Source organism: Salvelinus namaycush, chromosome 7, assembly GCF_016432855.1.
Source record: "Salvelinus namaycush isolate Seneca chromosome 7, SaNama_1.0, whole genome shotgun sequence".
NCBI lineage: Eukaryota > Metazoa > Chordata > Actinopteri > Salmoniformes > Salmonidae > Salvelinus > Salvelinus namaycush.
In genome coordinates, this window is record NC_052313.1 from 59,407,601 (window position 1) to 59,434,302 (window position 26,702).

General features: G+C 50.0%; 1 protein-coding gene across 1 annotated transcript in view; it reads left to right on the forward strand.

Annotated features, from left to right (window-relative positions):
* Positions 1-26,702, forward strand: part of LOC120051542 (LIM domain only protein 7-like) — a 55,354-nt gene that overhangs the window by 23,270 nt on the left and 5,382 nt on the right. The window contains exons 10-24 of the mRNA XM_038998484.1: positions 1,738-1,767; positions 2,946-3,105; positions 4,361-4,500; positions 4,637-5,447; positions 9,515-9,820; positions 14,329-14,440; positions 15,190-15,351; positions 16,541-16,602; positions 16,740-16,803; positions 19,585-19,610; positions 19,728-19,835; positions 20,876-21,249; positions 24,053-24,108; positions 24,844-25,027; positions 25,396-25,656. Coding sequence (XP_038854412.1) covers positions 1,738-1,767; positions 2,946-3,105; positions 4,361-4,500; positions 4,637-5,447; positions 9,515-9,820; positions 14,329-14,440; positions 15,190-15,351; positions 16,541-16,602; positions 16,740-16,803; positions 19,585-19,610; positions 19,728-19,835; positions 20,876-21,249; positions 24,053-24,108; positions 24,844-25,027; positions 25,396-25,656 — 2,856 coding nt within the window. The remainder of the gene's footprint in view (positions 1-1,737; positions 1,768-2,945; positions 3,106-4,360; positions 4,501-4,636; positions 5,448-9,514; positions 9,821-14,328; positions 14,441-15,189; positions 15,352-16,540; positions 16,603-16,739; positions 16,804-19,584; positions 19,611-19,727; positions 19,836-20,875; positions 21,250-24,052; positions 24,109-24,843; positions 25,028-25,395; positions 25,657-26,702) is intronic.

The following is a 26,702-nucleotide window of genomic DNA, read 5'->3' on the forward strand; positions in this document are numbered from 1 at the left end:
CATTGTTAGCTCGAGTCTGTCCTGAGGAACCACTGGGAGTCTGTCCTGAGGAACCACTGGGAGTCTGTCCTGAGGAACCACTGGGAGTCTGTCCTGAGGAACCACTGGGAGTCTGTCCTGAGGAACCACTGGGAGTCTGTCCTGAGGAACCACTGGGAGTCTGTCCTGAGGAACCACTGGGAGTCTGTCCTGAGGAACCACTGGGAGTCTGTCCTGAGGAACCACTGGGAGTCTGTCCTGAGGAACCACTGGGAGTCTGGACTGTATCATGTTATCTCCCCTCTCATACTGACTCTAGTCTGTCCTGAGGAACCACTGGGAGTCTGTCCTGAGGAACCACTGGGAGTCTGTCCTGAGGAACCACTGGGAGTCTGTCCTGAGGAACCACTGGGAGTCTGTCCTGAGGAACCACTGGGAGTCTGTCCTGAGGAACCACTGGGAGTCTGTCCTGAGGAACCACTGGGAGTCTGTCCTGAGGAACCACTGGGAGTCTGTCCTGAGGAACCACCACTTATCCTGCACAGAAGTTAACACACGTGAATAATGTGACACGGCCGTGTAGAGACGTTGCAACTGTTTCATGTTCTCAAAACAATGTCTAGAACACTTTCCAATGCAGTAAGGTATCGATAGCTTTTGTAGGCTAACTTTCCTTGCTAGCTTACAGCTGAAACCAACATCAATTCACTACCGTACCTTGTCTGTCTTATAATATGCAAACCATGATTCAAATTATTGCTGATTTTTACAAAGCTGCTAGTCACTAAACGTTTCATTGACTTGGTCTCTCACGTCTCTGTCAAGATAATCTTTAATGAAGGCTGACTGAATGAGGTCATAGGTCTTAGAGAGCACTTACATAAAATATATTGCTGCTTATATGCAAATGTTGATCAGTAGAATAAAATAAGTCCTAAAATGGAAGGGAAACGGGTTGTTTTTCTCCATCTGTAGTCTCGTGAAATCAGCCTAAACAAGCTCAGTAACTCCATACACACACACTCCTGTTGAATTTCTATTCCCCGGTATTGTGACTAGAACTAGGTGACATCCTGATTTACCCAGTTTATAAAGGGAGATTAACTTTTAAAATAAATTACCTTATGTATTTATATACCAAAGTGAAATTGCTTGATTTAATGATTAATGCATACATTACAAAGTTTAATTTTAATGATATTGAACTCAAGAGCTGTCTGGATCAAGTGACTTCCTGTGACTTGGGCAGATTTTGTCATGGTATCTACTATCGGGATACTGAACCTGGTATTGTGCGAACACTAGTGTTCACTGCTACGGTCTTCTACAGTGGGGTTCTAGAGAGCGGGTATATTACCTGGTCGTGTGTGTGGCTCAGTTGGTAGACCATGGCACTTGGCAATACCAGGGCTGTGGGTGCAATTACCGCTGGTGTCACCAGCACTTCAATACCAGGGCTGTGGGTTCAATTACCGCTGGTGTCACCAGTACTGGGGAGAAGGAAAAAAAAAAATGTAAGCATCAATTATTATAGATTTTTCTACTGTATTATTGACTTTGTTTATTCCATGTGTAACTCTGTGTTTGTGTCGAACTGCTTTGCTTTATCTTGGTCAGGTTGCAGTTGTAAATGAGAACTTGTTCTCAACTAGCCTACCTGGTAGAAAAAAGAAAAAAGAAACAGTATTTTAATAAATGGATCTGCTAAATGGCATGTATCTGAGTGTACAGTGGTCTGGTCTTTCTCTGGTCCTGTAGAAACTTGGAGGTAAACCCAGGATGGATATGGTGAGTAAACGACGCCACCTGCTGGGCTCGCTTGGCTTTAGAGCCCCCTGCTGGGCTCGCTTGGCTTTAGAGCCCCCTGCTGGGCTCGCTTGGCTTTAGAGCCCCCTGCTGGGCTCGCTTGGCTTTAGAGCCCCCTGCTGGGCTCGCTTGGCTTTAGAGCCCCCTGCTGGGCTCGCTTGGCTTTGGGGCCAAACCTGCTGGCTTTAATAGAAAATGACTAAAATGAACGTATGCCAGTAAGATACTACTTGAGTAAAAGTATTTGGTTTTTAAATATACATTGGTATCAAAAGTAAGTGTACATTTTTCCAAATTCCATACATTAAGCAAACCAGAAGGCATTTTTTATTTAAGGGTAGCCAGTGGCGCAGTCCAACACATTTACAAATGAAGCGTTTGTGTTTAGTGAGTCCTCCAGATGAGAAGCAGTAGGGACGACCAGGGAATGTTCTCTTTTGGGCTCCCGAGTGGCGCAGCGGTTTTAAGGCACTGCATCTCAGTGCTTGAGGCGTCACTACAGACACCCTGGTTCGAATCCAGGCTGCATCACAACCGGCCGTGGTTGGGAGTCCCATAGGGCGGCGCGTATTTGGCCAGTGAAGGCCGTCATTGTAAATAACTATTTGTTCTTAAGGGACTTGCCTAGTGAAATTAAAATAAAACGTGTTTGAGTTGGACCATTTTCTTATCCTGTTAAGCATTCAGAATGTAACGTGTACTTTTTAATGTCGGGGGAAAATGTATAGAATAAGTACATTCTTTTAAAGAATGTTGTAAAAAAATACCAACAGTAAAGTATAGATACTACTGAAGTAGTACTTTAGTATTTTTACTTAAGTACTTGGTTTAGCGCCGTCTGCTGGCTGGCTTGGTTTAGCGCTGCCTGGCTTGGTTGAGCGCCGTCTGCTGCCTGGCTTGGTTTAGCGCCGTCTGCTGGCTGGCTTGGTTTAGCGCCGTCTGCTGGCTGGCTTGGTTAAGCGCCGTCTGGCTTGGTTAAGCGCCGTCTGGCTTGGTTTAGCACCGTCTGCTGCTGCATGTGGTGGAATGTTGGACAACGTAATATACTATGAAATCCTGATCATCAATCTGCAGTGTTCTCGCTCTCTTCTGGTCTTTCTCCGCTCACGCTCGTCGTTCACGTCTCTTGTTTCTCTTGCTCTCTCTCTTCACTACAACAGGAGCAAGTCGTTGAATGACATCAGGTGGTTCCCGTCGGCCACGCAAGTGGTGCGCCAGGTTTCTGAGGGTGGCATGGAGCTAAGCCCCAGCGCCGTGAGCCAGGACCAGCTGCAGATGGTCAGAGTCCGGGTCCACGAGAGTGAGGCCAAGTGGCACAACGTGAGTACACACACACACACACACGGGAGTCCATAACCTGTACCATCCTGCCCAGTATAACTACTCACCTGTCTCATTTCTCATCACCATCTGACTGACATTCTATAATCGGTGATCTCTTTGTGCCCCAACCTATGACCCTGTCAAATCACCATCTTAACTTCTTGTGGGACGGTAGCGTCCCACCATGCCAACATCCGGTGAGATTGCGAAATTCAAACTACAGAATTATAAATATTTAACTTTTCATAAAATCACAAGTGTAATACATCAAAATAAAGCTTAACTTCTTGTTAATCCAGCCGCTGTGTCAGATTTTCAAAAAGGCTTTACGGTGAAAGCACACCATGCGATTATTTGAGGACAGCGCCCCGCATACAAAAACATATTTCAACCAGGCAGGTGCGCCATGAAAGTCAGAAATAGCGATATAATAAATGCCTTACCTTTGATCATCTTCTGTTGGCACTGCAAAAGGTCCCAGATGAATCACAAATGGTCCTTTTGTTCGATAATGTCCTTTATATCCATAAACTCAGTTTAGCTGGCGCGCTTCAGTCAATAATCCACTCGGTTTCCCTCCATCAAAATGCATACAAAATGAATCCCAAACGTTACTAATAAACTTTTCCAAACAAGTCCAACAACGTTTATAATCAAACCTTAGGTACCCTAATATGTAAATAAATGATAAAATTTAAGACGGAGAATCGTTGTCTTTACCTGAGGAAAAATACCCAAGAACGCGCTCTCTTCCACGCGCTCGGAAACTCTACCAAAATGGGAGCCACCTAGAAAAACTACAATTTTGGGCTCATTTTTCCAAAAACCAGCATGAAACACGACTGTCGACATCTAGTGGAAGCCCTAGGAACTGACATCTGAGGAATTTGCATTATAATAAAAGTTGAAAACAGTGGTAGGCTGAATTTCTTTTTGGGGGGGGGGTTTGGCCTCGGTTTTGCCTGCCATATCAGTTCTGTTATACTCAGACATAATTTTAACAGTTTTAGGAGCTTTAGAGTTTTCTGTATGCATATCCTAGCTTCTGGCAGTTTACTTTGGGCACGCTTTTCATCCGGACGTGAAAATACTACCCCCTACCCAAGAGAGGTTAAGTGCTGTTTAAAACCACACTCCCTGGCGCTCTTCACTGGGCTAATTGTTGCTGCTACAAATGAATTCAACAGCAGTTCTTGTCTCTGTCGTGATTCATTGTTTTAAGTGTTCCCCCCCCATTGATGCCTCCTGTCAGGACCTGACCAAGTGGAAGCTCCGGCGTCACAGGTCTAACTGTGACCTGCGGAGGAAGATGCAGGAGAGAGACAACATCGTCCTGATGACCAACGCAGGGGTCGTTACAGGCGGGACATGCAGGAGCCTACAAGAGGACAGGTAGGGGACGGACACAGACGCACTTTATAGTAGTACCTATTTGTGTGTGTGTGTGTGGACCCCTTGGGTGGATGCCTGCCTGGCCGTTGATATGTAGCATGATCATTACCACTCCTCCTTTCATCTGGTACCACAGGGAAGAGGATGAGGAGTCCCTATGCAGCAGTAGCCACAACAAGGTCTCTCCCTCCACCTCGGCCAAGGAGGGTTCCCTGGAGCTCCGACCCCACACCAGAGCCCCTCTGGCCCTCGGCTCCTCCGTGGAGTCTCCCTACAGCTCCGGAGCCTCGGAACCCTTCACCACCCCCAGCCTGACCCTCCAGGCCCAGGGACCCTCAGCCGGAGCCGTGCCCCAATCAGAGCCCCTCGTCCTGGGGGAGAGGCGTCACACACCGGTGGAGCCAGACGGAGCTGGAGGTTTAGCCACTTTACCCAACTCTGCCTCTCCCTTCTCCTCCCAGACCCATGCCCAGACCATCTCTAGCCCAGCTCTCGTGATCTCCACTGGACGAGACCAGAACATCTCCTTGCTCTCAAACGGGATCCCCACGACCCTCACTGGATCTGGCTCATGTCTTACTACCAGTTCTTCTCTAACTACCTCTGACCTGGTGAACGGTACCGGCTCAAACCTAACCAGCGTTACCAGCTCCCACAGCCCCTCTGCCTCCATGGACATCCCAGACCAAGCCCTCCTCTCTACTGTAGAGTCCCTGACCTCAGTGGTAGCCCCAGCCCCGGGTCATGTCTCAGCTCCCCAGCAGCAGGTGCTCCCCCTCTACAGGTACAGCTCCAGGGCTCCAGGAGGAAGAGGAGGGGTTTCTGCTTCTCTCCCCAGGGGATACCGCCGGTCTGAGGGCTCTTCGTCCTGCCTCTCTGCCGGCTTCACCCCCCGGCCGTTTGGAGCCAAGTCCTCCAGAGTGTCCTCGCTACCCAGGCTCTACAACGTGAGGAATCCCTGTCTCTCGCTCTGTCTCTCGCTCTGTCTCTCGCTCTGTCTCTCGCTCTGTCTCTCGCTCTGTCTCTCGCTCTGTCTCTCGCTCTGTCTCTCGCTCTGTCTCTCGCTCTGTCTCTCGCTCTGTCTCTCGCTCTGTCTCTCGCTCTGTCTCTCGCTCTGTCTCTCGCTCTGTCTCTCGCTCTGTCTCTCGCTCTGTCTCTCGCTCTGTCTCTCGCTCTGTCTCTCGCTCTGTCTCTCGCTCTGTCTCTCGCTCTGTCTCTCGCTCTGTCCTGTCTGTACTGTGTTCACCCCTCTGTGACTAATGCCCCCTTCATTTGTACAGTGTGTTTCTGTATTCAGTTCTTCTGTAGGATGTGCAACAGTTGTACACTACATCTCTTGTGATTGGATGCTCACATGTTCACTAAATACTACTGCCTTCAAGGTGTGCTTGGTACTTGTAGTTCTCCTTGGTAGTATGTGGAGGGAGAATTGTGTGTGTGTGCTTGGTACTTGTAGTTCTCCTTGGTAGTATGTGGAGGGAGAATTGTGTGTGTGTCCTTGGTACTTGTAGTTCTCCTTGGTACTTGTAGTTCTCCTTGGTAGTATATGGAGGGATAATTGTGTGTGTGCTTGGTACTTGTAGTTCTCCCTGGTAGTATGTGGAGGGAGAATTGTGTGTGTGGTCTTGTTACCTTGTGCTTCCTGATCCTCTTCCATCTCCTATGAATAATGCAGTAGTATAACAGGATACTGCTGGCTGGCTCCCTGTGCCCAGCCTGAGGTCCAATGGCACCCTATTCCCTATATAGGGCGGCAGGTAGCCTAGTGGTTAGAGCGTTGGGCCAGCACCCTATTCCCTATATAGGGCGGCAGGTAGCCTAGTGGTTAGAGTGTTGGGCCAGCACCCTATTCCCTATATAGGGCGGCAGGTAGCCTAGTGGTTAGAGCGTTGGGCCAGCACCCTATTCCCTATATAGGGCGGCAGGTAGCCTAGTGGTTAGAGCGTTGGGCCAGCACCCTATTCAGGGCGGCAGGTAGCCTAGTGGTTAGAGTTGGACCAGCACCCTATTCCCTATATAGGGTGGCAGGTAGCCTAGTGGTTAGAGCGTTGGGCCAGCACCCCATTCCCTATATAGGGCGGCAGGTAGCCTAGTGGTTAGAGCGTTGGGCCAGCACCCTATTCCCTATATAGGGCGGCAGGTAGCCTAGTGGTTAGAGCGTTGGGCCAGCACCCTATTCCCTATATAGGGCGGCAGGTAGCCTAGTGGTTAAAGCGTTGGGCCAGCACCCCATTCCCTATATAGGGCGGCAGGTAGCCTAGTGGTTAGAGCGTTGGGCCAGCACCCTATTCCCTATATAGGGCGGCAGGTAGCCTAGTGGTGAGAGCGTTGGGCCAGCACCCTATTCCCTATATAGGGCGGCAGGTAGCCTAGTGGTTAGAGCGTTGGGCCAGCACCCTATTCCCTATATAGGGCGGCAGGTAGCCTAGTGGTTAGAGCGTTGGGCCAGCACCCTATTCCCTATATAGGGCGGCAGGTAGCCTAGTGGTGAGAGCGTTGGGCCAGCACCCTATTCCCTATATAGGGCGGCAGGTAGCCTAGTGGTTAGAGCGTTGGGCCAGCACCCTATTCCCTATATAGGGCGGCAGGTAGCCTAGTGGTTAGAGCGTTGGGCCAGCACCCTATTCCCTATATAGGGCGGCAGGTAGCCTAGTGGTTAGAGCGTTGGGCCAGCACCCTATTCCCTCTATAGGGCGGCAGGTAGCCTAGTGGTTAGAGCGTTGGGCCAGCACCCTATTCCCTATATAGGGCGGCAGGTAGCCTAGTGGTGAGAGCGTTGGGCCAGCACCCTATTCCCTGTATAGGGCGGCAGGTAGCCTAGTGGTTAGAGCGTTGGGCCAGCACCCTATTCCCTCTATAGGGCGGCAGGTAGCCTAGTGGTGAGAGCGTTGGGCCAGCACCCTGTTCCCTCTATAGGGCGGCAGGTAGCCTAGTGGTTAGAGCGTTGGGCCAGCACCCCGTTCCCTATATAGGGCGGCAGGTAGCCTAGTGGTGAGAGCGTTGGGCCAGCACCCTATTCCCTATATAGGGCGGCAGGTAGCCTAGTAGTGAGAGCGTTGGGCCAGCACCCTATTCCCTCTATAGGGCGGCAGGTAGCCTAGTGGTGAGAGCGTTGGGCCAGCACCCTATTCCCTATATAGGGCGGCAGGTAGCCTAGTGGTTAGAGCGTTGGGCCAGCACCCTATTCCCTATATAGGGCGGCAGGTAGCCTAGTGGTGAGAGCGTTGGGCCAGCACCCTATTCCCTGTATAGGGCGGCAGGTAGCCTAGTGGTTAGAGCGTTGGGCCAGCACCCTATTCCCTCTATAGGGCGGCAGGTAGCCTAGTGGTGAGAGCGTTGGGCCAGCACCCTGTTCCCTCTATAGGGCGGCAGGTAGCCTAGTGGTTAGAGCGTTGGGCCAGCACCCCGTTCCCTATATAGGGCGGCAGGTAGCCTAGTGGTGAGAGCGTTGGGCCAGCACCCTATTCCCTATATAGGGCGGCAGGTAGCCTAGTAGTGAGAGCGTTGGGCCAGCACCCTATTCCCTGTATAGGGCGGCAGGTAGCCTAGTGGTTAGAGCGTTGGGCCAGCACCCTATTCCCTCTATAGGGCGGCAGGTAGCCTAGTGGTGAGAGCGTTGGGCCAGCACCCTGTTCCCTCTATAGGGCGGCAGGTAGCCTAGTGGTTAGAGCGTTGGGCCAGCACCCCGTTCCCTATATAGGGCGGCAGGTAGCCTAGTGGTGAGAGCGTTGGGCCAGCACCCTATTCCCTATATAGGGCGGCAGGTAGCCTAGTAGTGAGAGCGTTGGGCCAGCACCCTATTCCCTCTATAGGGCGGCAGGTAGCCTAGTGGTGAGAGCGTTGGGCCAGCACCCTATTCCCTATATAGGGCGGCAGGTAGCCTAGTGGTTAGAGCGTTGGGCCAGCACCCTATTCCCTATATAGGGCGGCAGGTAGCCTAGTGGTGAGAGCGTTGGGCCAGCACCCTATTCCCTGTATAGGGCGGCAGGTAGCCTAGTGGTTAGAGCGTTGGGCCAGCACCCTATTCCCTCTATAGGGCGGCAGGTAGCCTAGTGGTGAGAGCGTTGGGCCAGCACCCTGTTCCCTCTATAGGGCGGCAGGTAGCCTAGTGGTTAGAGCGTTGGGCCAGCACCCCGTTCCCTATATAGGGCGGCAGGTAGCCTAGTGGTGAGAGCGTTGGGCCAGCACCCTATTCCCTATATAGGGCGGCAGGTAGCCTAGTAGTGAGAGCGTTGGGCCAGCACCCTATTCCCTCTATAGGGCGGCAGGTAGCCTAGTGGTGAGAGCGTTGGGCCAGCACCCTATTCCCTATATAGGGTGGCAGGTAGCCTAGTGGTTAGAGCGTTGGGCCAGCACCCCATTCCCTATATAGGGCGGCAGGTAGCCTAGTGGTGAGAGCGTTGGGCCAGCACCCTATTCCCCATATAGGGCGGCAGGTAGCCTAGTGGTTAGAGCATTGGGCCAGTAACCGAAAGGTCACTGTTTCCCAATACCCGAGCAGACAAGGTGAAAAATGTCTGTGCCCTTCAGAAAAGTACTTAATCCTAATTTGCTCCAGGGGGCGCCGTACGGCTGACTAACCCTGTAAAACAACACCTATCATACTACTATGGCCGACCCTGTAAAACAACACCTATCATACTACTATGACTGACCCTGTAAAACAACACCTATCATACTACTATGACTGACCCTGTAAAACAACACCTATCATACTACTATGGCCGACCCTGTAAAACAACACCTATCATACTACTATGACTGACCCTGTACAACAACACCTATCATACTACTATGACTGACCCTGTAAAACAACACCTATCATACTACTATGACTGACCCTGTAAAACAACACCTATCATACTACTATGACTGACCCTGTAAAACAACACCTATCATACTACTATGACTGACCCTGTAAAACAACACCTATCATACTACTATGACTGACCCTGTAAAACAACACCTATCATACTACTATGACTGACCCTGTCCTGTCTTCTATTACCTACAGTTGGAGAACTCTCTACTGAATGGAAACGGTTCCCTGCTCCCCAGCAAGACTGCTCCCTCACGCCCCCAGAAAATGGTCACTATCTCCGAGGTCGCTGTCAGGGCTCAGCCCTGGGCCACAGCCAATCAGAGCAGTGTGAACCAGGAAGTAAATGAGGAGGGTGGGAGTCAGACCCAGCCCTCCATCCTGAAGGCCAGAGGTGGTCCCGGACCTACCACCCACCCCAAACCCAGCCGGAAGGGACCCCCACCCCCTTCTCTCCTGCCCAGCCTCCCTGTCTCAGTCAGACAGAATGGCTCTGCACAGGTGAGCCCCACAGTCGTTACCTTGAGAAACACATCAGCCGTAACTGGGCTGTCATAATTGGGGCCAGAGTTTTACCCTTTTTTTATTTTTTATTTCACCTTTATTTAACCAGGTAGGCCAGTTGAGAACAAGTTCTCATTTGCAACTGCGCCCTGGTCAAGATAAAGCATAGCAGTGTGAACAGACAACAACACAGAGTTACACATGGAATAAACTAACATACAGTCAGTAACACAATAGAAAAGTCTGTATACAGTGTGTGCAAATGAAGTAAGATTAGGGAGGTAAGGCAATAAATAGGCCATAGTGGTGAAATAAATACAATTTAGCAATTACACTGGAGTGATCAATCAATCAATCAAGTTTATTTTATATAGCCCTTCGTACATCAGCTAATATCTCGAAGTGCTGTACAGAAACCCAGCCTAAAACCCCAAACAGCTAGTAATGCAGTTGTAGAAGCACGGTGGCTAGGAAAAACTCCCTAGAAAGGCCAAAACCTAGGAAGAAACCTAGAGAGGAACCAGGCTATGAGGGGTGGCCAGTCCTCTTCTGGCTGTGCCGGGTGGAGATTATAACAGAACTATGCCAAGATGTTGATAGATGTGCAGAAGATAAACGTACAAGTAGAGATACTGGGGTGCAAAGGAGCAAAAAAAATATTAACAGTATGGGGATGAGGTAGTTGGATGGGCAGTTTACAGATGGGCTATGTACAGGTTCAGTGATCTGTGAGCTGCTCTGACAGCTGGTGCTTAAAGCTAGTGAGGGAGATATGAGTCTCCAGCTTCAGATGATTTTTGCAGTTCGTTCCAGTCATTGGCAGCAGAGAACTGGAAGGAAAGGTCGGCAAATTGAGGAATTGGCTTTGGGGATGACCAGCTGGAGCGCGTGCTACGGGTGGGTGTTGCTATGGTGACCAGTGAGATATACCTGCTGGAGCGCGTGCTACGGGTGGGTGTTGCTATGGTGACCAGTGAAATATACCTGCTGGAGTGCGTGCTACGGGTGGGTGTTGCTATGGTCACCAGTGAGCTGAGATGGCGGTGATTTACCTAGCAGAGACTTATAGATGACCTGGAGCCAGTGTGTTTGGTGACGAATATGAAGTGAGGGCCAGCCAACGAGAGCAAACAGGTCGCAGTGGTGGGTAGTATATGGGGCTTTGGTGACAAAATGGATGGCACTGTGATGGACTGCATCCAATTTGCTGATTAGTGTGGTGGAGACTATTTTTTTTAAATGACATCACCGAAGTCAAGGATCGGTAGGATGGTCAGTTTTACGAGGGTATGTTTGGCAGCATGAGTGAAGGAGGCTTTGTTGCGAAATAGGAAGCCGATTCTAGATTTCATTTTTGATTGGAGATGCTTAATGTGAGTCTGGAAGGAGAGTTTACAGTCTAACCAGACACCTAGGTATTTGTAGTTGTCCACATATTCTAAGTCAGAACCGTCCAGAGTAGTGATGTTGGGCAGGTCTGGGCAGCGATTGGTTGAAGAGCATGCATTTAGTTTAGCTTGCATTTAAGAGCAGTTTGAGGCCACGGAAGGAGAGTTGTATGGCATTGAAGCTCGTCTGGAGGTTAGTTAAGTGTCTAAAGAAGGGACAAAAGTATACAGAATGGTGTCGTCTGCGTAGAGGTGGATCAGAGAATCATCACCAGCAGCAAGAGAGACATCATTGATGTACACAGAGAAACGAGTCTGCCCGAGAATTGAACCCTGTGGCACCCCCATAGACTGCCAGAGGCCCGGACAACAGGGAAGGGGAAATGGGGGAGGCTTGGGCAAGTTGCTGTGGGGGGTGCAGAGCTTTTGACTGGGGTAGCCAGGTGGAAAGCATGGCCAGCCGTAGAAAAATGCTTATTGAAATTCTCAATTATAGTGGATTTATCGGTGGTGACAGTGTTTCCTAGCCTCAGTGCAGTGGGCAGCTGGGAGGAGGTGCTCTTATTCTCCATGGACTTTAGTGTCCCAAAACTTTTTTAGTTAGTACTACAGGATGCAAATTTCTGTTTAAAAAAGCTAGCCTTTGCTTTCCTAACTGCCTGTGTATAATGGTTCCTAACTTCCCTTGAAAGTTGCATATCGCGGGGGCTATATGATGCTAATGCTGAACGCCACAGGATGTTTGTGCTGATCGAGGGCATTCAGGTCTGGAGTGAACCAAGGGATATATCTGTTCCTAGTTCTACATTATTTTGAATGGAGCATGCTTATTTAAGATGGTGAGGAAAGCATTTTTAAAGAATAACCAGGCATCCTCTACTGATGGATTGAGGTCAATATCCTTAAAGGATACCCGGGCCAGGTAGATTTAGAAAGGCCTGCTCGCTGAAGTGTTTTAGGGAGCGTTTGACAGTGATGAGGGTTGGTCGTTTGACCGCAGACCCATTACGGACGCAGGCAATGAGGCAGTGGTCGCTGATATCCTGGTTGAAGACAGCAGAGGTGTGTTTAGAGGGCAGGTTGGTCAGGATATCTGAGGCTACCCGTGTTTACGGATTTGGGGTTGTACCTGGTAGGTTCATTGATAATTTGTGAGACTGAGGGTATCTAGTTTAGATTGTAGGACGGCCGGGGTGTTAAGCATGTCCCAGTTTAGGTCACCTAGCAGCACGAGCTCTGAAGATAGATGGGGGGCAATCAATTCACATATGGTGTCCAGAGCACAGCTGGGGGCAGAGGGTGGTCTATAACAAGTGGCAACGGTGAGAGACTTGTTTCTGGAAAGGTGGATTTTTAATAGTAGAAGCTCGATTGTTTGGGCACAGACCTGGATAGTAAGACAGAACTCTGCAGGCTATCTCTGCAGTAGATTGCAACTCCACCCCCTTTGGCAGTTCTATCTTGTCGGAGAATGTTATAGTTAGGGATGGAAATTTCAGTGAATAAAGCAAACTTAGGGAGGAGGCTTCTAATGTTAACATGCATGAAACCAAGGCTTTTACGGTTACAGAAGTCAACAAATGAGTGCGCCTGGGGAATGGGAGTGGAGCTAGGCGCTGCAGGGCCTGGATTAACCTCTACATCACCAGAGGACCAGAGGAGAAGTAGGATAAGGGTACGGCTAAAGGCTATAATAACTGGTCGTCTAGTGTGTTCGGGAACAGAGTAAAGGGAGCAGGTTTCTGGGCGGGGAGGAATAGATTCAAGGCATAATGTACAGACAAAGGTATGGTAGGATGTGAATACAGTGGAGGTAAACCTAGGCATTGAGTGACGATGACAGTCTCTAGAGACGCCAATTAAACCAGGTGAGGTCACCGCATGTGTGGGAGGTGGAACAAAGGAGCTAGCTAAGGCATATTGAGCAGGGCTGGAGGCTCTACAGTGAAATACGACAATCACTAACCAAAACAGCAATGGACAAGGCATATTGACATTCGGGAGAGGCATGCGTAGGCGAGTGATCACAGGGTCCAGTGAGTAGCTAGGCGAGCTGTTGACACGGCGATTCAGACAGCTAGCGGGCCGAGGCTAGCAGAGGGGGAAGTCGCGACGGAAGAGTCTGTTGTAGCCCTCTCGGACGGTTATGTCGGCAGGCCAGTCGTGATGGATCGGCAGGGCTCCGTGTAGGCAGTAAAAGGGTCCAGGCCAATTGGCAGAAAAGGTTTTGTAGCCCGAGAAATTGGCTGATGGACCTCTTCAGCTAGCCGGGAGATGGGCCTAGTACGAGGCTAACTGGTGCTTGCTTCCGGACAGAGACGTTAGCCAGGAGTAGCCATTCGGATAGCAGTTAGCTAGCTGTGATGATCCAGGTGAAAAGGTTCAGAGCTTGCGGTAGGAATCTGGAGAAGTGGAGATGAGGAAGCAGTCCCCGATATGCTCTGGGTTGAATCGCGCTGCGCAGATTGGCAGGAGTTGACCGGGCTAAAGATTAGCTGATGACCGCTAGCAGTGGCTAACTGACTACTAGCTAGTTAGCTGGCTAGCTTCTGTTGTGGATTCTGGTTCTGAAGTATTGCTGTATTGAAGCCATTGAGCAGCCATCTTGGATTACTACAATGATGTGTATAAACCCTAGCAGGCTGACTGGGGTGCTGTATTGAAGCCGTTGAGTAGCCATCTTGGATTACTACAATGATGTGTATAAACCCTAGCAGGCTGACTGGGGTGCTGTATTGAAGCCGTTGAGCAGCCATCTTGGATTACTACAACGATGTGTATAAACCCTAGCAGGCTGACTGGGTTGCTGTATTGAAGCCGTTGAGCAGCCATCTTGGATTACTACAACGATGTGTATAAACCCTAGCTGGCTGACTGGGGTGCTGTATTGAAGCCGTTGAGCAGCCATCTTGGATTACTACAACGATGTGTATAAACCCTAGCTGGCTGACTGGGGTGCTGTATTGAAGCCGTTGAGCAGCCATCTTGGCACAGGGTTGAACCTGCCCTAGGGAGGGGTCTGGTTTCGTGGGACATCGAATCGCCAGGTGTCACCTTCACCTTGTGTGTGTCTCCTCCTCAGGTACGTCACAGTGACAGTGTGTGTCTCCTCCTCAGGTACGGCCCAGTGACAGAGTGTGTCTCACCTTGAAGCTTAACAGTCGACCACACTTTGGTTTCAACACTCACTGGGACTCAACAGGAGCACGAGTCGGAGGCATCCAACCAGGTGAGAGTCGACTCCGCTCCTTCGGGGATGGATGGGGACACGGATGTCCTGTGTACTGTTAGCATCGGCTGTAATCAAATAAGAGCTTCCCAAAGTAGGTAAGATGCCAAAAGAAATGTATCAACAACCAGTAAGTAATTGGATGACTAGAAGTTTGAACAAACAGCTGAATATTTGTATTTTTTTGGGGGGGGGGTATGTTTTAGTCTAAAGGTGTCTTGGTGCTAGAAAGGTTTGAATTGACCTGGCTGGGTCATCAGTAATGACATACTGGTTGTTCTACCATGTCCTGTAGCTACAGTACAGGGAGATATTCATGAATGTTTAAACAGAGCTGTGAGAGAGAGAGGTGTGACTTACCCTACAACAGAGACCTAGTCAGAACCACTCTGGAGACCTGTAGTCAGGAGATCTATAACAGTATACTTTTCCTCTGGGTCGGTCAGTATTTCCAGTCACACCTCTCTCTCCTACTGTCCTGTAGCTCCTCTCTCTCTCTCCTACTGTCCTGTAGCTCCTCTCTCTCTCTCCTACTGTCCTGTAGCTCCTCTCTCTCTCTCCTACTGTCCTGTAGCTCCTCTCTCTCTCTCTCTCCTACTGTCCTGTAGCTCCTCTGTCTCTCTCTCTCTCTCTCCTACTGTCCTGTAGCTCCTCTGTCGCTCTCTCGCTCTCTCGCTTATATATATATATAGTATCTATCGTCCTACGTGAAAGTCTCAACATAGTGAAAGTCTCTCGTCTCCCTCCAGGTAGTCCTGCAGAGTTGTGCCAGCTGCGTGCAGGTGATGAGATAGTGTCTGTTGGTGGGCACAGGGTGGCAGAGATGACCCACAGCCAGTGGAAGGGCACCATGACCTATGCCCTGCAGACGGGCAGTCTCACCATGGACGTACAGCGCCATGGTGACAACAGTGAGCGAAAGACACTCTACCTGACCTGCTGGGAGCTCTGTTTGTCCCTCACCACTTCCCTCACCGCTCTGTGGTGTCCCCCTCTGTTTGTCCCTCACCACTTGCCTTCCTGTGGTGTCCCTCTCTGTTTGTTCCTCACCACTTGCCCCCCTGTAGTGTCCTTGTCTGTTCTTTGTCCCTCACCACTTGTCTAAATTGATGGGTCATGTGAAAGAGCGGCTATAACCACATCTAGCTAAGTGAATAGCTCCCTGAGGAGAAGGGAAGTACTGGTTGTATAAATGGACTTCCATGTTTCTCTTGTGTTTCCAACTGTTAAGAAACGTTGTTTATCAAAGCAGTTTGTTGGTTGGGTTCTACGGCTACGTGACTGGGAAAGGTGTCTGTCTCTCTTGTCTGTCCTGCACACGTTTATAAACCTTAGTATTGACTGTCTATCATAGGGCTCCGTAGAGAACCCTGGCTGTTTGTCCATCATAGGGCTCCGTAGAGAACCCTGACTTTTTGTCCATCATAGGGCTCCGTAGAGCACCCTGACTGGCTGTTTGTCCATCATAGGGCTCCGTAGAGAACCCTGACTGGCTGTTTGTCCATCATAGGGCTCCGTAGGGAACCCTGACTGGCTGTTTGTCCATCATAGGGCTCCGTAGGGAACCCTGACTGGCTGTTTGTCCATCATAGGGCTCCGTAGTGAACCCTGACTGTTTGGTCCTCCCTGTTCCACACTACATTTAGTTTTTAATGTTTGTTCACAGTAAAAATATTGCCTTTCTATTGATCAGTTATTAAGCTACTGATTGCTAATCGAACTCCCGGCCTACTGATCGAGGATCAATAATTAGAGTACTGATTTTGTGAATCAATGTTTGTGGACCGGGCCTGTGTTGTGACCGGACTGGGTCAGAGGCCTTGCGTACCGGGCCTGTGTTGTGACCGGACTGGGTCAGAGGCCTTGTGGACCGGGCCTGTGTTGTGACCGAACTGGGTCAGAGGCCTTGTGGACCGGGACTGGGTCAGAGGCCTTGTGGACCGGGCCTGTGTTGTGACCGGACTGGGTCAGAGGCCTTGTGGACCGGGCCTGTGTTGTGACCGGACTGGGTCAGAGGCCTTGTGGACCGGGACTGGGTCAGAGGCCTTGTTTACCGGGCCTCGGTCATCCATCTGACCAGTGATGCTCTGACACTTACAGGTCCAACTGATACCAGCAGAGATGCAGCGATGGTGAATCTGGCCCAGCTCAACGGACAAGAGGTCAGTGTCACTATTTTCATACGATCAGTATTGACATCTCTCTAAGGCATTACTGACATGATTTGAGTGATGAAGGAAACGCGTTACAAACTAATCTGAAAAATGTAAATCTCTTGATGTCTTTTCCCCTCTCCTAGGGGGTGACCTCTATAAGCATGAAGGGGGCTTTTCGGGACGATCCTCTGGCTACCAGAAGTAAAGGTAACGAATTAAGTTTTCACACCCCTTGACTTTTTCCACATTTTGTTAGTCTGAATTTAGAATTGATAAAATGTAGGTTTTATGTCTCTGGCCTACACAATACCCCATAATGTCAGTGTGTTTATGTTTTGAGAATTTTTTTTTTTTGGGGGGGGGGGGTTTAATATGGTAAATAACTATTCAATCCCTTTGTTTTATGGCAAGTCTAAATAAGTTCAGGAGCAGAAATGAGCTCACATGGTGTGATATAAGTGTTTTGAACACTATTTGTTTATTGACTACCTCATCTCTGTACCCTGCTCATACAATTATCTGTATGGTCCCTCAGTCTAGCAGTGAATTTCAAACACAGATTCAACCACAAAGACCAGGGAGGTTTTCCAATGCCTTGCAAAGAAGGGCACCTATTGGTAGATGGGTAAAAAATAAACAGACATTGAATATCCCTTTGAGCATAGTGAAGTTATTAATTACACTTTGGATGGCGTATCAATACACCCAGTCACTACAAAGATACAGACGTTCTTCCTAACTCAGTTGCCGGAGAGGAAGGAAACCGCTCAGGGATTTCACCATCAGGTCAATGGTGACTTTAAAACAGTTACAGAGTTTAATGGCTGTGATGGGAGAAAACTGAGGATGGATCAACAACATTGTAGTTACTTTACAATACGAACCTAAATGACAGAGAGAGAAAAAGAAGGAAGCCTGTACAGAATTAAAAACATTCCAAAAATAATGAACTTTTTGTCCTGAATACAAAGTGTTTATGTTTGGGACAAACCCATCCCTGACTACCACTCTCCATATGTCCAAGCATAGTGGTGGCTGGTTCAGTCTGCTTCCACCAGACACTGGGAGAGGAGTTCACCTTTCAGCAGGACAATAAACCTAAAACAGAAGGCCAAATATACACTGATGTTGCTTACCAAGAAGACGGTGAATGTTCCTGAGTGACCTAGTAACACGTGTGACTTAAATCGGCTTGAAAATCTATGGCAAGACTTAAATTGATTGTCTAGCAATGATCAACAACCAACTTGACAGAGCTTGAAGATGTATTTTTTTAATGTGCAAATATTGTACAATCCAGAAAGCTCTTAGACTTACCCAGAAAGACTCACAGCTGTAATCGCTGCCAAAGGTGCTCCTACATGTATTGCACCAGAGGTGTGAATACTTACGTATATGAGATCTCTGCATTTTATTTTCAATACATTTGCAAACATATAAAAAAAATACTTTACGGGGTATTGTGTATGAGATCTATGTAATCCATTTTAAATTCAGGCTATAACACAACAAAATGTGAAATAATGTCAAGGGGTGTGAATACTTTCTGAAGACGATGTTGAAATGACTGAAGGTTTTAGTTTCCTGGTAGTTCCCGGATGTTACTCTTAGGAAACTCTGTTACTCTCTCACTTCCTCTTTCTCACTTCCTCTGTTTCCCCTCCGTGTAGAACATGATCTGATTGTGTTGAAAACCCAGAAAAGGAGAGCAGAGTTTTTTCATCAGAAAGGTAACAGTCGATGTCTGTCGCCAGGCTTTGTAGGTGTTGGCTGGGGCTTGTGTTGGTTTATATTAAATTAGTCATTAAGCCGTCTTTGCGTTTTGCTTTGTGGCTGAAATAGCTCAACACTGGCGACGCTTGTTTGGCCTCGATTCTGCTGCTCATATATATTTAACACAACGATTTTACTGATGTTAGTTCATATAAGGAAATCAAATTCATTAGTCCCTAATCGATGGATTTCATATGACTGGGAATACAGAGAAGCTTTAGTTGGTCACATATACCTCTCCCGGTTACCGTGGGAGACGGACCTCTCCCGGTTACCGTGGGAGGCGGACCTCTCCCGGTTACCCGCTCTGTTACCGGAGCGGGCCACTGGTAGTGTCATAACACAGATCTTTCCCCTCAGCTTCACCAGGAGTCAGCTCTATGGTCTACCTATGTGGTGAGTGTGTGTGCTCAGCTTCACCAGGAGTCAGCTCTATGGTCTACCTATGTGGTGAGTGTGTGTGTGTGCTCAGCTTCACCAGGAGTCAGCTCTATGGTCTACCTATGTGGTGAGTGTGTGTGTGCTGTGCTCAGTATCTGGACCATCTCTCCCAGGCAGCTCTGTGATTCGTTGATTACTACCTAGTCAGTGTGTGTGAATGTCAGCTGATTGGAGCTGTGGTTTGAGATCATCCAGAAGGCTCTATTTGGGTCCTTGGTTTGCTGTGCTCTCTGATTCATCCAGAAGGTTCTGTTGGGTCCTTGGTTTGCAGTGCTCTCTGATTCATCCAGAAGGCTCTGTTGGGTCCTTGGTTTGCAGTGCTCTCTGATTCATCCAGAAGGTTCTGTTGGGTCCTTGGTTTGCAGTGCTCTGATTCATCCAGAAGGCTCTGTTGGGTCCTTGGTTTGCAGTGCTCTCTGATTCATCCAGAAGGCTCTGTTGGGTCCTTGGTTTGCAGTGCTCTCTGATTCATCCAGAAGGCTCTGTTGGGTCCTTGGTTTGCTGTGCTCTGATTCATCCAGAAGGCTCTGTTGGGTCCTTGGTTTGCTGTGCTCTGATTCACCCAGAAGGCTCTGTTGGGTCCTTGGTTTGCAGTGCTCTCTGATTCATCCAGAAGGCTCTGTGGGGTCCTTGGTTTGCAGTGCTCTCTGATTCATAAATAGAATGATGATAAATGGGGTGATATAAGTGAGCCCGATTTGGGGAAACATTTATTCTCACATTGGCTGACTGTTAACACACTCTTTCTTCCCCCTCTCTCTCTCTCTCTGTTAGGAGGATCGGCATCTGCAATATCTGATGTAAGTCACAGGAACAAGATGGGGGAACAGTGTCTCTTAAAGGTTGTGTGTGTTGTGACTGAGTATTGTGGGTGGGTGGGGGGTGTGTGAATGGTAATATTCTGGGTTGTCCTCCAGCTCCAGGTGCCGTCCCTCAGCACCTCCCCCTCCAGTTGGTCCTGGGACCCCGAGGAAGAGAGGAGGCGGCAGGAGAAGTGGCAGGAGGAGCAGGAGTGTATCCTACAGGTCAGGATGACATACAGCCCTCTTAGCCTGGAACCCACACTGAGTAAATACCACTGCAGGTCCGGATGACATACAGCCCTCTTAGCCTGGAACCCACACTGAGTAAATACCACTGCAGGTCAGGATGACATACAGCCCACTTAGCCTGGATCCCACACTGAGTAAATACCACTGCAGGTCAGGAAGACATACAGCCCACTTAGCCTGGATCCCACACTGAGTAAATACCACTGCAGGTCAGGAAGACATACAGCCCTCTTAGCCTGGATCCCACACTGAGTAAATACCACTGCAGGTCAGGAAGACATACAGCCCACTTAGCCTGGAACCCACACTGAGTAAATACCACTGCAGGTCAGGAAGACATACAGCCCACTTAGCCTGGAACCCACACTGAGTAAATACCACTGCAGGTCAGGAAGACATACAGGCCACTTAGCCTGGAACCCACACTGAGTAAATACCACTGCAGGTCAGGATGACATACAGCCCACTTAGCCTGGAACCCACACTGAGTAAATACCACTGCAGGTCAGGAAGACATACAGGCCACTTAGCCTGGAACCCACACTGAGTAAATACCACTGCAGTTCAGGAAGACATACAGCCCACTTAGCCTGGAACCCACACTGAGTAAATACCACTGCAGTTCAGGAAGACATACAGCCCTCTTAGCCTGGAACCCACACTGAGTAAATACCACTGCAGTTCAGGAAGACATACAACCCACTTAGCCTGGAACCCACACTGAGTAAATACCACTGCAGGTCAGGATGACATACAGCCCTCTTAGCCTGGAACCCACACTGAGTAAATACCACTGCAGGTCAGGAAGACATACAGCCCACTTAGCCTGGAACCCACACTGAGTAAATATCACTGCTCTTTCTCTTCAGTGATTCAGCGTGGAACTGCTTCCATTGGAACCGTTCATGCCCGTGTCTGTTATGATAAAACGTGCCAATTCTGGGCTAAACTTACCTTTAGTCTGAGAGAATGCCGATTGGACAGTTTACTTGTCTTGTTGCGATGTTGTACAGGAGAAGTACCGGCAGGACCAGAAGAGGCTGGATGCTGAGTGGCAGCAGGCCCAGGAGGAGGCAGGGGTGGAGGGATACAGGCAGGCTGAGGTGACCCCTGATCCTCTACCGTCCAGAGGCATCGTGGGAAATGTAGTCCCTTGTGTCAAATCATCCACACCGAACATGGAGAGCTCAGGAGAGATGACCGACGGGATCGCTCGCCTTGCCAGTCCTCAGCCAGTCTTGAGCCAGCCCATGCCCCCTGTTGCCCGTGTGGCATCCAATCAAAAGAAGGAAGACGTTTTCGACGGGGGAAGAAGGGAGGAGCCTCATCCTCAAGAAGGGAGGAGCCTGGAAGAGGAGACGGATGGCCTGGCAGAAGGAGATAACTGGTGAGACCACGCCTTTGTTGTTATGTAGTTCTAGTGGTGATGTTTAAAGGCATCCCTCTGCCCAGTGGCACTACGGCCCTGTTCAAGAGAACCAAATCCTTGATGCATTGTGGGTCAATTGTGACTGACTTATCTACAAATAATGACTAGTTTATGAATTCAAGGTGATTTGTGGACCAGTCAGTCACAACTTGCTGGCTGCTGTCAAACAATCCCACATTGTACGTCTGCAAATTGACTCTGCTGTGATTGTCCTGTCTTCTCGCCCTGCCCTCTGTCTTCTCGCCCTGCCCTCTGTCTTCTCGCCCTGCCCTCTGTCTTCTCGCCCTGCCCTCTGTCTTCTCGCCCTGCCCTCTGTCTTCTCGCCCTGCCCTCTGTCTTCTCGCCCTGCCCTCTGTCTTCTCGCCCTGCCCTCTGTCTTCTCGCCCTGCCCTCTGTCTTCTCGCCCTGCCCTCTGTCTTCTCGCCCTGCCCTCTGTCTTCTCGCCCTGGCTGCCTCTGCGTCCAGGTCTGGGGACTGCTATGGTTTCACCCAGCTATCTATAGCTGACAGGTCAGTCAGTACTAGAGACTGCTATGGTTTCACCCAGCTAGGGGGCTTGGGAGTGCACCTTTGCGATGGTAAACTGTCAATGAATCATGTGGTGATATTTGTATGTCAATCACCTTGATGCTTGTATGACTAGTTGTGCTCAGTGTTTGTATGTGTGAGTACTGCAGGGTGTTGTGTGAGTACTGCAGGGTGTTGTGTGAGTACTGCAGGGTGTTGTGTGAGTACTGCAGGGTGTTGTGTGAGTACTGCAGGGTGTTGTGTGAGTACTGCAGGGTGTTGTGTGAGTACTGCAGGGTGTTGTGTGAGTACTGCAGGGTGTTGTGTGAGTACTGCAGGGTGTTGTGTGAGTACTGCAGGGTGTTGTGTGAGTACTGCAGGGTGTTGTGTGAGTACTGCAGGGTGTTGTGTGAGTACTGCAGGGTGTTGTGTGAGTACTGCAGGGTGTTGTGTGAGTACTGCAGGGTGTTGTGTGAGTACTGCAGGGTGATGTGTGAGTACTGCAGGGTGATGTGTGAGTACTGCAGGGTGATGTGTGAGTACTGCAGGGTGATGTGTGAGTACTGCAGGGTGATGTGTGAGTACTGCAGGGTGATGTGTGAGTACTGCAGGGTGATGTGTGAGTACTGCAGGGTGATGTGTGAGTACTGCAGGGTGATGTGTGAGTACTGCAGGGTGATGTGTGAGTACTGCAGGGTGATGTGTGAGTACTGCAGGGTGATGTGTGAGTACTGCAGGGTGATGTGTGAGTACTGCAGGGTGTTGTGTTTGCATGTGTGAGTACTGCAGGGTGATGTGTGAGTACTGCAGGGTGTTGTGTTTGCATGTGTGAGTACTGCAGGGTGTTGTGTGAGTACTGCAGGGTGTTGTGTGAGTACTGCAGGGTGTTGTGTGAGTACTGCAGGGTGATGTGTGAGTACTGCAGGGTGATGTGTTTGCATGTGTGAGTACTGCAGGGTGATGTGTTTGCATGTGTGAGTACTGCAGGGTGATGTGTGAGTACTGCAGGGTGATGTGTGAGTACTGCAGGGTGATGTGTGAGTACTGCAGGGTGTTGTGTGAGTACTGCAGGGTGTTGTGTGAGTACTGCAGGGTGTTGTGTGAGTACTGCAGGGTGTTGTGTGAGTACTGCAGGGTGTTGTGTGAGTACTGCAGGGTGATGTGTGAGCATGTGTGAGTACTGCAGGGTGATGTGTGAGTACTGCAGGGTGTTGTGTGAGTACTGCAGGGTGTTGTGTGAGTACTGCAGGGTGATGTGTGAGTACTGCAGGGTGATGTGTGAGTACTGCAGGGTGATGTGTGAGTACTGCAGGGTGATGTGTGAGTACTGCAGGGTGATGTGTGAGTACTGCAGGGTGTTGTGTGAGTACTGCAGGGTGATGTGTGAGCATGTGTGAGTACTGCAGGGTGATGTGTGAGTATGTGTGAGTACTGCAGGGTGATGTGTGAGTACTGCAGGGTGTTGTGTGAGTACTGCAGGGTGTTGTGTGAGTACTGCAGGGTGATGTGCGAGTACTGCAGGGTGATGTGTGAGTACTGCAGGGTGTTGTGTGAGTACTGCAGGGTGATGTGTGAGCATGTGTGAGTACTGCAGGGTGATGTGTGAGTACTGCAGGGTGATGTGTGAGTACTGCAGGGTGATGTGTGAGTACTGCAGGGTGTTGTGTGAGTACTGCAGGGTGATGTGTGAGTACTGCAGGGTGTTGTGTGAGTACTGCAGGGTGTTGTGTGAGTACTGCAGGGTGATGTGTGAGTACTGCAGGGTGATGTGTGAGTACTGCAGGGTGTTGTGTGAGTACTGCAGGGTGATGTGTGAGCATGTGTGAGTACTGCAGGGTGATGTGTGAGCATGTGTGAGTACTGCAGGGTGATGTGTGAGTACTGCAGGGTGTTGTGTGAGTACTGCAGGGTGATGTGTGAGTACTGCAGGGTGATGTGTGAGTACTGCAGGGTGATGTGTGAGTACTGCAGGGTGTTGTGTGAGTACTGCAGGGTGATGTGTGAGCATGTGTGAGTACTGCAGGGTGATGTGTGAGTACTGCAGGGTGATGTGTGAGTACTGCAGGGTGATGTGTGAGTACTGCAGGGTGATGTGTGAGTACTGCAGGGTGTTGTGTGAGTACTGCAGGGTGTTGTGTGAGTACTGCAGGGTGATGTGTGAGTACTGCAGGGTGATGTGTGAGTACTGCAGGGTGTTGTGTGAGTACTGCAGGGTGTTGTATAACCTGACTGATTTATGTGTTTGTTGGATCAGGATGAAATCCAAGTCCTTCCCGTCGTTGGAGGGTTTCCACAGACAGGAGGTGAAAGGTCAGCCTCTACTGTTGACTGTCCCTCTGTTTAATGAGTGGACTCCCCATTCCAAACCCAGCCTTGATGCACTTTACACCACGTTGGTCAAATCTAACCGGTCCTCTCATTTAGCCGAGGCCCATGGAGACGGGGGAGGGGCGGGTAATGACTCTAACCGGTCATCTCATTTAGCCGAGGCCCATGGGGGAGGGGCGGGTAATGACTAACCGGTCCTCTCATTTAGCCGAGGCCCAGGGAGACGGGGGAGGGGCGGGTAATGACTCTAACCGGTCATCTCATTTAGCCGAGGCCCATGGAGACGGGGGAGGGGTGGGTAATGACTTTAACCGGTCCTCTCATTTAGCCGAGGCCCAGGGAGACGGGGGTGGGTAATGACTCTAACCGGTCCTCTCATTTAGCCGAGGCCCAGGGAGACGGTGGTGGGGTGGGTAATGACTTTAACCGGTCCTCTCATTTAGCCGAGGCCCAGGGAGACGGTGGAGGGGAGGGTAATGACTCTAACCAGTCCTCTCATTTAGCCGAGGCCCAGGGAGACGGGGGAGGGTAATGACTGTCCTCACCTTTCTATATTGTGATAGAGGTTTTTTTTATTCACCTATTGATCCTGTTGGAATAATATTCTTCACTCATTGGACAATGCTCAAACGACTGTCCTTCTTTATTGGTCTTGCTGTAGTAACTATGATCTGATTGGTTATACTGTCGTTACTCTGCTCTCTGGTTGGTTATTAGGCGGTACCGGGGAGGTCGCTAGGAGGAAGCCTGGTCAGAGCATGTCGGTAGTAGAGGCTGAGAGGCAACAGATCCTGGAGGAGATGAGGAAGAGGACGGCTCTGCTGACCGACAACAGCTGGATACGACAACGCTCCACCTCTGACAACCAACAACCAACTAACCGGCGAGGGCCAATGAGGAGGTAGGAGGCAACCCGTTAACCGGCGAGGGCCAATGAGGAGGTATGAGGGGGGGGTGGGTGTCAACCCCTTAACCGGCGAGGGCCAATGAGGAGGTAGGAGGCAACCCGTTAACCGGCGATGACCAATGAGGAGGTAGGAGGGGGGGGGTGGGAGGCAACCCGTTAACCGGCGAGGACCAATGAGGAGGTAGGAGGGGGGGGTGGGAGGCAACCCGTTAACCGGCGAGGGCCAATGAGGTAGGAGGGGTGTGTCAACCCATTAACCGGCGAGGGCCAATGAGGAGGTAGGAGGGGGTGTGCCATTTGGAACGTACCCCTCTCTCTCATCTGACCTCCCCATCTGACCTCTCCATTTGACCTTTCGGCAGGTACGACTCTCTGGACAACCTTCCCTCTTCCTCCCTGCTCTCTAACCCCCAACGCCCCCACTCCTCCCTGGGTTTCTCCGCCCCGTACCACCCCCCCTCCTCCCGGCACAGCATGGGTGGGGCCCTGGGGGGTTACCTCAACGGGACCCAGAAACACAGCCCTACCTGGCCCCGTCCCTTCAGCACGTCTTCCACCCCACCCAACACCGGAGAGGAACCCGCCACCGGCGAATCACGACCCGTCTCACAGCAGGACGACCGGTAATGGACCAATTAGGACTTGTGCTGTGTGTTGTATGTTTTAAAATGTACAGTTCATTCTGAAAGTATTCAGATCCCATGACTTTGTTACATTACAGACTTGTTCAAAAATGTATTAATTTTTTCCGCTCATTAATCTACACACAATACCCCATAATGACAGACATTTTTTGCACGTTTATTAAAAAAATATATATTGTTTTCAGACCCTTTACTCAGTACTTTGTTGAAGCATCGTTGGCAGCGATTACAGCCTCGAGTCTTCTTGGGTATGACAAGAGAGCTGTCCCGAAGCCACTGCTGCGTTGTCTTGGCGGTGTGAACTTTCACCCCATTCTGGAGCAGATTTTCAAGAAGGATCTTTCTGTACTTTGCTTCGTTCATCTTTGCCTCGATCCTGACTAGTCTCCCAGTCCCTGCCGCTGAAAAACATCCCCACAGCATGATGCTGCCACCACCATGCTTCACCGTAGGGATGGTGCCAGGTTTCCTCCAGATGTGACACTTGGCATTCAGGCCAAAGAGTTTAATACTGGTTTCATCAGATCAGAGAATCTTGTTTCTCATGGTTTGAGAGTCTTTAGGTGCCTTTTGGCAAACTCCAAATGGGCTGTCATCTACCTTTAACTGAGGAGTGGCTTCCGTCTGGCCACTCTACCATAAAGGCCTGATTGTTGGAGTGCTGCAGAGATGGTTGTCCTTCTGGAAGGTTCTCCCATCTCCACAGAGTAACTCTGGAGCTCATTCAGTGTGACCATCGGGTTCTTGGTCACCTCCCTGACCAAGGCCCTTCTCCCCTGATTGCTCAGTTTGGCCTGTCGGCCAGCTCTAGGAAGCGTCTTGGTGGTTCCAAACGTCTTCCATTTAAGAATGATGGAGGCCACTGTGTTCTTGGACATTCAATGCTGCAGAAATGTTTTGGTACCCTTCCCCAGATCTGTGCCTCGACACAGTCCTGTCTCGGCGCTCTACGGACAATTCCTTTGACCTCATGGCTTGCTTTTTGCTCTGACCTTATATAGACAGGTGTGTGCCTTTCCGAATCA